General features: G+C 35.4%; 1 protein-coding gene across 1 annotated transcript in view; it reads right to left on the bottom strand.

Moving 5' to 3' along the window:
• Positions 1-108: 108 nt before the first annotated feature.
• Positions 109-11,957, bottom strand: part of ALX1 (ALX homeobox 1) — a 19,364-nt gene continuing 7,515 nt past the window's right edge. The window contains exon 4 of the mRNA XM_026049742.1: positions 109-429. Coding sequence (XP_025905527.1) covers positions 109-429 — 321 coding nt within the window. The remainder of the gene's footprint in view (positions 430-11,957) is intronic.

The raw sequence follows: 11,957 nt of genomic DNA, 5'->3' as shown, positions 1-11,957 counted from the left end.
AAAGAAAGAAAGAAAGAAAGAAAGAAAGAAAGAAAGAAAGAAAGAAAGAAAGAAAGAAAGAAAGAAAGAAAGAAAGAAAGAAAGAAAGAAAGAAAAGTTATTGCTATATTACATGGCCCAGGAAATATTGGCAGCATGCTCTTTGGCCTTCATCCGTAGAACTGCAATACTGGAGGACCTCCTTTCAAATTCCGGCTTGGTTTCAAATGCATGTCCATTGGTTGCCCCAGAAAGTAAAGAGTCAGTGAAAAAATTGTTGAGGGGCACATGGCTGAACTGATTCTGGTGGTTCGAAAAGCCTGTGTAGCCAGAATCTGTCCGCGGTGAATGGGAATAAGGTGTCATACAGGAGGAAGTATCTCGTGGCAGCATACAGGAAGTAACCACCGAGCCACTGGCTGCATTCCCTGCCCACAGATTGTTCTGAATCTGGAACATATAAAATGAATAAGATTAAATTTAGATATTTCATCTCTTGTTTTCTGCTTTATTTGCTTTTCTTCACTTAGCGTATCTATAATTAGTTCAGCTCCCTAAGTACTTAAGTAGTTCTCTGCAATCACATTAGAAAACATCATAAAGATACTACAAGAGTCAAAATACTGGATCACAGCCAGGAAGCTACAGCATTATACGAGTCAAAAGATCATTTGCCTAGGAGCTATGGCTGCTAAATCTCATTCTCTGTTCTGTCTTCCATTTACTCTGTAACTTTGCCTGGGATATTTAACAGTGAACTTCATCGTGCCCATCAGTTCAGCAGTCAAAATCTTCCACTGGAAACTTACAATAGACCTCAAAGAAGAGGCAACTAAAGATTATACAATACCATAGCTGTTGTCATTATAAATCTTCTGCTACTCATAAATTTGTCACAATAAAAGGAAAAATAGTGCAAAAGAGTGAACCAAGCAAATTAAGCTACTAAGCCCAACAAATATTTTTAATTTAAATCTTCAATAGTATAGTTATCTAAAAAAGAAAAAAAAAATCTATAAAATGGAAGCATGATTGATGGTGTATTTAGAAATTATTCCTAAAGTTATTTCACAGATGGTTTTAAGATAAAAATTCATTTCATTATGTTGTTATACAAAAATATTCTTGAGGGCATTTCTTTCTCAGCTCTCAGTCTTAACTGGCTGAACTGTGTGGCCCTGGAAAAAGTTGCATGACAGCCTAGGAGACAAACTTTGTGGTTACCAGCAATGTCTGCTGAAGATCTGGAGAAACCACGTATGCAAGCTTTGATGTGTAATGCCTTCTCTACTTGTCAGTCACTTAAAGCTTAATTTTAAGTCTCGGGCCTTCTCGTGTCATCTATATATATACACATGCTGTTTATGGATAGTTATTTCTCTCATATTTATTATTTGATCCACAGACAGAAGGATTTCCAAGACCTAGAACAAGTCAGCTCTTGTCATTTTCCCTGACTCTACACTCCTACATTGATCCCCTGTTCCCTTTGCTGTAACCAAACTTTACATTCAGTCCTTCTCTGTTTTAAACTTGTCACTATTCACATCTCTCTGTCATAGCCATATGGATCTCCTGCTTCATCATTCATCTCTTACACCTGCCATTCTTCTACAGAGCTTTATATTTTTTCTCTGCCTTTATTTAAATCTCTTTCCTGAATTTTGATTTTTAAAAAATCTAGAAAATGTATAAATATGTGTAGCTGTTATTCATAGTGGAGAGTTTAGCCAAGAAATATGTCCTTTACTGTTTTCTTTACTTTTCTAAGCTTGCCCTCTTCCTAGGAATCTTTTGTCTGCTCAGTACATTATTACTGTGATGCTTTGAGAGCCCACATGTCTTTGTTTCTCCTCTGCTATACCCTGGAGTGACTGCAATTACTCTTTGGTTAGCATTGTAAAGTGAGTTCCCACTTCAAATCTAAGTTGACTTCCCCTTTCCAACTCCGTAGACAAAGGAATTTTGGCTTCAAGATATATAGGTTTTTTCTGCCAAATTTGAGGTCAGTGGAAGTAATGAATTATGGCAGTCACATGCACACACACACACACACAGTGAAACAAAGTCTCTAGCGCTGAGTTGTTCTTTTCCCATTGCCTATGACATTGCAAGAACACATAGCCCCCAAACCACCTACAAACAGAAGAGATAAATTATGGTTCGCTGAACTCATCTATCTGAGTTCTATTGCAGATATAGAGGATGAGATAATTAGACTCTGATTTTAAAAGCTAATATTCTGAACAGTTACATGACTGAGAGTCATTAGGAGCTGACAAACTAATTTGGGCTCTTTGGCAATTCCAGTGTCAGAAAAGAACAAGTTTGGGTCCATGCTCCAGTTTGGTTTCCTGCAAGAAAAGTCGGAGCAGCAGCACATCTTCCCAGACTCTGGCTCTTCCTAGTCTCCCTGTTCACGCAGACATGCATATGCATACTTAGATGCCCACTCACACCAATGCAGCTGCCTTTCCACACACATGCATACACACAGCTGCTCAGGTACACCTCAGGCATCTGCTACTGCATATCCTAGGTGGTCTGCTCAGAAGTAATGGAGTGAATAATGTGCCTGGAGGAGGAGATTGAGGACATGTCCTCCTTTGTGTGAACCTCCTGAGATCTACAGGAGGAAAAAGACCCTAGCGAGAGTTTAAGAACTTTTTCAATTCCCATCTTTACCTTCTCCCTTCAGCAGTTTTTAGTTTGAAAACATTCTCAAACAAGGAAGACCCTCCACAGCTTGACATGATCCTCAGCTGCCTTATTACTTTTACATGACCTACCTGAGCCTAGTTTGACTTGTAATGAGATAAGCTTGTTCTTGGTCCTCAAGAGAGCAAGCAACTGATCTGGAGATTAAATGACATGCCTTATCTGGATCTATTTGAACCATTTTGTTTACAGAAATCTGTTGCATGCAACGACAGCACTTACGATTCTCTGAAACTTCCCAAAGAGAGTAATACTTCTCTTATGGTTCAAGGTTTAGGGTTCTCTGACTATTTTATTTCCAGGAAATTTTCTCTTATAGTAATTTAAAGACATAATCTATAACAAAAAGGGAACGAGGGACCCTGAAGTGATTGGAAAGTAAGAGAGAAGCATGTATATCAGTCAGAGAGTCACATAGTAATTCTCGCAAGGCTTGCTGCCTTCTCCAGCTTATGAAGTTTTAGAGCTGCATAGTATGTGATTAAGGAAGAGAATGGTTAAGAAAATTACTGTTAAAAAAAAAAAAAAAAAGAAAACTTAAACTACACATATTCTGTTTCAGCCATGAAGTAAGAAGATCAGAAATCTGGTTGTCAGCATGAAAACTTGTGTTTATGTTTTGTTCAGGAACATGAGAATCCTTTATTTATACTTTGTTGCATTTCATAGTTTTAATATATTTTATACATTTCTTGCAGCAGCAGTGACAGATTAAGCAACTGTTTGAGTTTTTTTTCTCTTCTCATAAAACATGTTGCCTATTCCCATACTGTTCCACTTCAACTGCACTGATGCTGCCGTTTGCTGAATTGGAACAAGGATCTGATGCAGTTAAAAATAATAATACAACAAAAAGGATGCTCTTATTTTATAACTGAATAACACTCTGACTGGGTTCACTGGACAGTACCATATACAGTGCCAGCAGAGCTGAGGGAAGAGTGTGAGGGGAAGTCAGAGAGAGAGAGATGATGGGGTGTTGCATGAGCAATCCTTGCTGTTGAAAAAAGGATGAGTAACAAGTCCGTGAGCTGGTGGAAACTGCTTAAAATTATTTGAATTATCATCTAGATTACTCAAGATGAGAGCATCTGGAGTTACTATAGTTACTAGTATAGTTACTAGTATAGTTACTAGTATAAAGATTGCTAATTAATAATATAAAAATGATATTAAATACTAAATATTCTATACTAAATTATACTAATAATACTAAGTAATATTAATAATACTAAGCAACACTAATGTATTACTAATATAATATAAATAGTATATAGTGTCTATTTTTCACTATGTAAAACAAATGTAGTATCCTTTTAAAAAATATAAAATGTGGACTTCTTACAACCCTTTAAAGAAGAATGATCCAAGAAATGCAAACTTAATAAGCTTTCATGGTGCTGAATTTCTCATTTTAATTCATTGTGAAGGCAGTAGGACTTTCAAAAACACATGCATACCTACACGAAATCCCTTTCTCCTTGACAGTGTTTCTGTGCAGAATGGTTAGTCTCAGACCCTTCATGACAGAATTAATTTGCGCCGACAGAGACTAATGCATCTACGCAGCTCTAATATATGAGCTAAATCTGAAGGAGCTCACCATCCCCTGAGGTAACTCATAAGAGACAGAGTCTCGTTTATCCGACCTGCTCAGATTGCCTTTTAAGACCTTCTATGTCAAATACTGCAATTGCCTAGACCGCACAGATGCAATCACTAGAATAATTTTCCTCAAAATTTGTCTAAATGGGAACACACAGAACTTATGCCTTTAATAAAGTCTTGATGGGCAGACTTCAAAAGGTTCAGAGGCTCAATTTGAAAGTGCCCAATAATGTATGTGGTCTGAAGGTATCCCAATAACAGTTTTTCCTTCCAGATTTCTATCAGCTTGGTCTGTAGTAAACTGCAAATTTAGCACCTCTGGTTTTCTTGATATTTTTATCATAGACAAATTTCTTTCAATTTAACTTCAGTGAGATTGCACAGGTGCAAAGGAAAGCAGAATTCAGACACAAATCCTAAAATATACCTGTTTTTTTCAAAGAAATATGTAAATAAACTATTCATTCTTAAAGCTTTCAAATTGGTGTCCAGTGTTCCCTCATCAGAGGGAGAAATCTAAATTAACATACTATTCAGAAATGCCACAAGATGCTAGAGAAGTTTCATATCTTTTTTTGCGAGACTGTTATGCTTTTCTATAGTATGATTATTATCCATTTTCTGTTCTTCTGCTGCTATAGATAAAAATCGTTTTTCATGCCTTCATTTTAATTCACTGAGTCCTTTATCTCCTGATATATTTTCACATTTTAGAGAGGAATTATAGCACAAATATCTCATAGTGAAATTTAGATAACAAAGATATTCCTATGAATTCCTATTAAAAATAAATTCAGTAAAGTTTTACAATAAGTCACAAATATCAGGCCTGATTCTGGTATGTTGGAAGGAAAAGGGATATTATTTACATGAATTTAAAGAAAATGTTTTTCCTCTTAAACTCTTGTGTGATCCGTGAACTATATAAAAGGCAATTCAGAGACTGTGAATGAAGCTATACATACAGCACATCTCTGGTTTCTGTTAACATCACAAACAACTTGAGCTTTGCTCTTGTGGTTACCATGAAATTACCAGAACCCTTCCATATATTTACCTACTGTATGTTTTAGACATACACACACACATCCTTCCCAATAGAAAAACAAAACAAAAAAAAAAAAAAAAAGTGGGATTTCATAGCTGTGACAAGAACAGGAGAGTTATGGTTGTTAACATGACTATGACATCATGTCCTAAGAATGTCATGTTTTACAGAGGTAAATTAGCTGAGGTAACAGGTCATCTCAGTTGATTTCACTGCATTTCACTTCAAAACTTTGAGCTCCTGAAGTTTTAGTTTTTTTGTACAACGCTCAGACAAATTGCATAAAACCAAATCTCTAGTTTTTCTGTTTAGTTATCACTTACCCACATTTAGATCTTCCATTGCATTGTCTCAGCCTTTTTTTTTTTTTTTTGTCTCTCGTGCTATTTTAGTAGCCTATCTACTCAAACTGAAGTCTCTTTGCAGCAAACATGCATAAGCACACATATTTTCTATTTGAACGGATATATGGTTTATTCCTTCTCATTAAAAAAAAAAAAAAACCCTCTTACGATCTCTAGATATGAACTAATATGAACTAATAAATAATAAGGATAATGTAACAAGATACAAAACATGTCTCTCTTCTCAGAATGATTCTGGTCATCACAAGGAAGACATCAAAAAGACTGAATTGTTACTTTTTTTTGCTCCCTTTCTTTGTCCCTCACTGCCAGAAAATAAAAATGCCCTGGGCTTCCACAAGGACAGAGTTTAGTCAACTTAAATACAACATCTGTTAAGCTACCCAAATTATAATTCTAATTCTAAACTCTATCTCTAATCTACTGCTGTACAATTCATAGTTCAAGGCTATTCCTGGTCCATCGAGATAAATTATCTGGCCTGTCCTTATCACAGCTTCCCCACTTTTTTGGGGGGGCCTTTCAGGAAGAAAGGATGAGCAGAGGTTTGCCATCACATCTTTAGGATGAAGAATAATAGAGTGATAGAGGTTGACTAGTATCACTGGAGTCATGAATCCAAAATCTTTCTCATAGCTAACTTTGAATTTAGATCAAGTTACTCAAGCCATGTCCAGACAAGTCTTTAATGTCTCCAGGTAAGGAGATTCCACAGCTTCCATGAGCAACTTGTTCCAAGACTCAACAACCCCCCCACACACACTCTTCATTATACCTTTTTCTATATATCAAGACATACCTTTTTTCTTGATTTGTTATCATTACTACACTACTGGAACAACGAGATTAGCATTTGGCCTTGTAAACATACAGAAATCTATGTGGTTAACAGCACAGAGGGTTTTGGAATATTTGGAAGCTTTGAAACCGTGGAAGTGCAGATGAAAGAGCTGCAGCACAGAGTTCTCAGATATGCCTGTAAAATGTAAAATGACCCTTGGTAGCCAGAAGCTTATTTCATGCTGTGGAAAATGCTATTAAAAAATAATAATAATAATAATCAGCCTTGTAATTAAGCCCCAATTAAAGCCACTCACAGAGTTCAAGGAACCCATGTTTTCACAAAAATAGTGTAACAAGCAAAATGTTGAGACTCCTAGGATGACCACAATGATGATTTAGAATCTAGAAAAAAAAATAAAAGCGTAGTGCACAATCTACTTTGTGTAAAACAGGCACCACCCAAAAAGATAAGAAGCGTTACTCTTGTTGGAAGATCAATCACAGCCTTGCAACAGTCAGCACATATGTGGCAAGTGACACACTATCCAGGTGGTGGCCCAGCCTGACTTCCATGCTGTCACAGCTAGACAGCATGAGTATATGATAAAATTTCTTTGAAGCTAGCTCAGCTATGTCTACCACATCTATTCCTACTTAATCAGTGCACCCATAGCCTTAGTGAACTATTGTGATTAACTGTCATTTATATGTCTATTACAGTTAAAAGAATTTTTAACTCATATAACATGTGGTGTCTAATATATGCCATATGAAATATTTAATTGGAGCATGTAACTTTGATTATTGCTAATGAGAATTACCCATATGGACCAGGGTTAAAGCAGAACTGTAACAATGATCCAAGAGCTTAGTACATAACATATGTACATTGATACCACTTCTACACTCTTTGGTTGCCAAAATAAATCATGCAATGCCATACTGTTCAACATATATAATTTGATTTATCAGTCAAGCAGACAGCATGTACTTCAGGCTCTTCCCACATTTTTTGTGAGAGTTCAACATTTCTCTCTTCTTTCTGAACCCCTTTTCTGCATTAGCCTTGTTCCTCAGACCTTCAGAATTATTGTATCTCCCCTTGGTATTCTCACCTACAGTATTTTACATGGATAATGTAAATCATTCTTGTCCAAATCTTGCCTGCATTTTCAAGTAAATATAATGGAAAGAAGCTCGTCCTCCTTCCAAAGGAAAAGAAAGGAAAAAGAAATGGAGAAGAGAAGGGGAAGGGGAAGGGGAAGGGGAAGAAGAAGGAGAAGGAGAAGGAGAAGGAAAGGAAAAATGCAAGTAGTTTATATGGGAAAAAAGGGAGAGTAGAACTGTAAGAGTGTATAAACCATCTGAGAAATGACAAGAATGACATCAGCAGTTAGAATAGAGAATAAGCTCACAGAACAAGTAAGATGTAAATGGAGATGTGCAAAGAGCCTCCTTGAGAGAAAACTGTTAATCCTTATATCTGCCTTTAAAGAACACATTTCAACGAAAGTATTTGTTTATGCACTGGTGTGCTTACATTTATGCAGGTAACACCTACATAGCAAATTTATCTTATGCAGGAAAAGTTGCAGTTTATTGTGAGTTATTAATAATGTAAGCTACCAATCAAATTTTCCTCTTTTGTCTGTAAATAAGGAGGACATAAAAAAAAAAAAGATTTTTTTTGATTCCTTTCTGTACCTTAAGACTTACACATTAACTTGAAAACATTGCAACATTAGCCTTCTCACAAAGGTAGAGAACATGACTTCAGTTTCATTGGAGAAGTAATTGTGTGTATACCAACAATGTAGGAGAGCAGCAAGGATAAGAAACTTTTATATTTTTCTTTCCTACACGAGGTATATAAATCGACCTATGCTAACAATAGATGTATGCAGTCGAGCTATACTATGGAAGTCTGTGTTTACATTGAGTGAATCTGTACTCCTTTCCCACCTATTGGGATGCTGCCTCTTAACTTTTACACCATCAGCAGAATATTCCTGGCTAATGAGGTGCAAAGTACTTGGAATAAAAATTTTATGCATTGAGTTGCTGGTTGGCTGCACTTGGAAACAACTTAGAGCATAATATGTTGCATCAGAAAAGGAAATTTTGAGACCTGAATACTGAGACTAATAAGACTGAAACTACTCAATAAAATTAATTTTTAAAAAATGTACAAAATTTACTCAGAAAAGTCCACTTTTCAGCATAATTATGTCAAAATTTAAGTATTTAATCTGAATAAAAACTTGCTAGCTTGGTGCTATTTTTCTTGTTGAAAACATTTAGTGTCTGGAAATTTTCATCTGGTGCTAGTTTTTGCCTCCTGACAATTTGATTTAATTTTATTTTATTTTATTTTTCCACTGTTTGCTTTTGCCAACAGTAAGTTCAGAAAGCCTAGAAAAATCTTTTAAACAGCAGATGATTGTCCCAAAATACTATACTGACTGCTCTACCCTGGAATTCAGATGTTGCCAGTACAATGAATGGGAGTTATGTTTTGCACAACAATCAACATCTGCAATCAGCATACTGTAAAAATAATTAAAGTTAGATTAAATTAAGCAAATCAATATATAGGCTATAAAATTATAGGCTGTAAAATATATTGCTTGTTACTATTCTGAAGATTAAAACATGTAACTTAATAGCAAAGTTACATTGGGAATAGGAAACTCAGAGTCACCCTTCCATGTTAGATAAATCGAAAATATATATTTCAGGTTTATATATTCACACAATTCATAGTAGTATTGTGTTCTTAATTTATACTTGATGAAGGGAGTTATTGCAGGGGGTAAGCAGAAGTCTCCTCCACCTCTATTGGTCACAAAACAATCTGAATTTTCTGATGGAATGAAAGTGGCATGTCTGTTTTGGGAACATGTCCATGGTAGGGCTCAAAGTAGAAATCTCCATACAGCAAAATTAATATAATGATGCATAGCAGAAAATCATATTTTTTCCTTGCTTCTTCTGCCACACAGCAGTGAATATTCCAACTTTATTTTACCCTTGTTTAATATTATCCTGTATTTTTTTAAACAGAAGAAAGTCTGTTTTCCTCCTTGTTAGTAGAGGCTTCATAATGCAGATCTAATGATATCTGTTCTGCAGTCCCCCAAAAAAGATAGCTTTCTGAAATTATGGCAAAACTTGTCTGATCCTGAGGGATATCAGTGTCACAATAGAAGTTCTTGCATATACAGAAAACCCTGAATAGATGTTTGGTTGTTTTTGTTGCATTATTTTTTCCACATGTAAGAATTCTCAGAGTAGCAAAATAATAGAATTGTTCTTGAAAGTTAATCTATAATGGTGCTAAGGTCCTACATTCAGAGCACAGTTGTGTTATCTGTGTGATAGTTACATGAAATCATGTCCTGTATGTTTACTTTCTATGCTGGAGCCAGTTATAAATGAAGATCCAGTTTAAAAGCTCGTGTGTAGTGAGTTAGTGGCCATTGTGTTTTCAATTTGGGTTTTTGTTGTCTCAATAAGTTATATATATGGTACATATATAGTTTTACTGAAGGCAAGGACTTGAGCATGTGAAAGATATTACCATGAGGTTAACAAGAATGTTAGCTTACATTTAATCTTCTGTGATAATTGCCTGGATACACATTTGTACTCCAGGATACATTAAAGTAGCCTCCTTCTTTTCTGAGGAACAAGAATCTTTCTTTTTCCTGTGTAACCAAGCTATGCACAAAGAACTCATCCAAAATAGCCAATGTACAGTAAGTTGGGAGCTTAGTTTAGCTCCTTGATCCTGTTCATTAAGTTGTATTACAGTGCAAATTAGATAAATCACTCTTAAAACTAAGAAAGAGTGATCACATGTGACCCTAATTATGGAGTTAAATCAGTACAAATTTCTTGTGTACGTTACCAGAGGCTATTTATGTGTGTGTGCCTCTTTATCTTAATTTGTAGGTCAATAGTTTTGAGTGAGTACTGCATGATTATTTGTATATGAATGAGTATACATTTTATATTCCTATGCATTTCAGAGATACATTATTTAAGATTATGCTATCAAGATTTCCTTTTAAACCTCCTGGTTATAAGAATTTATAAAGCAGTGTCAAAAAGTTTTAACAGGCTGAAACTTGACATGACATCAGCCTAGGAAAAATACCTTTTACCAAGTTCATTGAAAGCAAAACACAATAATTGACTCATCTTTTTTTAATAATCCAAAAATACAGAATAGATATTTTATTGGTTTTAGAATGTTGTCAGTAATGTTCTTCTATAACTCAAAAAATATTTCATCTTCAGAAACATTAATTTTAACACAACTATATTAAGTACCTACCAACAATCTGCAAAAGTTCCTCATCTCATACTGATGAAGATTCTGAGAACTGGAAAAGCTTGTAGGCTAGGTTTCATTATAAATATAAGATAAGCTTGAAGGCAACTAATTTAGTCTAGAAAAATGGAGTCAGGGATATAAAGTCAAAGCCTAAAAGTCCTCTTCCTGGTGTCCCCATTCATCTGTCATAATACTACAATGAAGTCAGAAAGGCCTTCAAAAGATACTTTGGACTCCTTGAGTGAGATATATGGGTGGCTGTGCACCTACATCTTCATGGATCTGATTAGGAGTGCTTAGTTTTTTTACAGCAAACACCTTTCTTACCTGGGTCCCAGGTAAGGATTGTATCTTCCTAAACAATACAGTACACCATGTTTTATGCAATGGATTCTCATGTAATTTGAGCTGCTACAGTATTGCATGACAAAACACTAAAAGGTAGAAAAATCGGTGTCAACAAATCTGAAATATTTCTGCCAGAGTTATGAGCTCTACTTCAGAAACCATACTGGGTAACATCTCAAATTCTGAGAGGAAAATCACTCTAAACTGGGCACAAGACTGAGACTTAGGTCCAAAGCTAATTATATTCTGCCAACACTGAGTATGAGCGAAGAAAGTTCATGTAGAAGTGTATGGCAATAAGGTTTATAAAGATGACAGCTGTACTAAATCTGGCAGAAACATTGCTACCTGATGAGCTGGAGGAACACCAAAGCATTAGAGGTGAAAGTACTTTATAGCAGGGATTCATATTGGATTTTTGCTGGGACTTGTTTGTTTAGTTGTTGGTTTTACATTGTTTGGTTTGGTTTTAGTTTATGTCATGGATAAAAATGGAAAGCAAGAGAGATGAAAAGAAAAGCCTGCAAAAATAAAAGTATTAAATGCACTATAGGCGGAAAAAAAGAATGACAGAGAAAGACGTAAGGAGGAAACACACAGACTTGAAGACAGTAATGCAAGATTAAGATTTTATTAAACGATAATACCTGTGTATTAAGAGAGGAATAACAGGAAAAGGAAAAGGAAAAGGAAAAGGAAAAGGAAAAGGAAAAGGAAAAGGAAAAGGAAAAGGAAAAGGAAAAGGAAAAGGAAAAGGAAAAGGAAAAGG

The sequence above is a fragment of the Nothoprocta perdicaria genome, unplaced genomic scaffold, assembly GCF_003342845.1.
Source record: "Nothoprocta perdicaria isolate Ctin4 unplaced genomic scaffold, notPer1 scaffold_61, whole genome shotgun sequence".
Classification (NCBI taxonomy): Eukaryota; Metazoa; Chordata; class Aves; order Tinamiformes; family Tinamidae; genus Nothoprocta; species Nothoprocta perdicaria.
The sequence above is the reverse complement of the archived record's forward strand: the minus strand, read 5'-3'. Positions and strand labels throughout refer to the sequence as shown.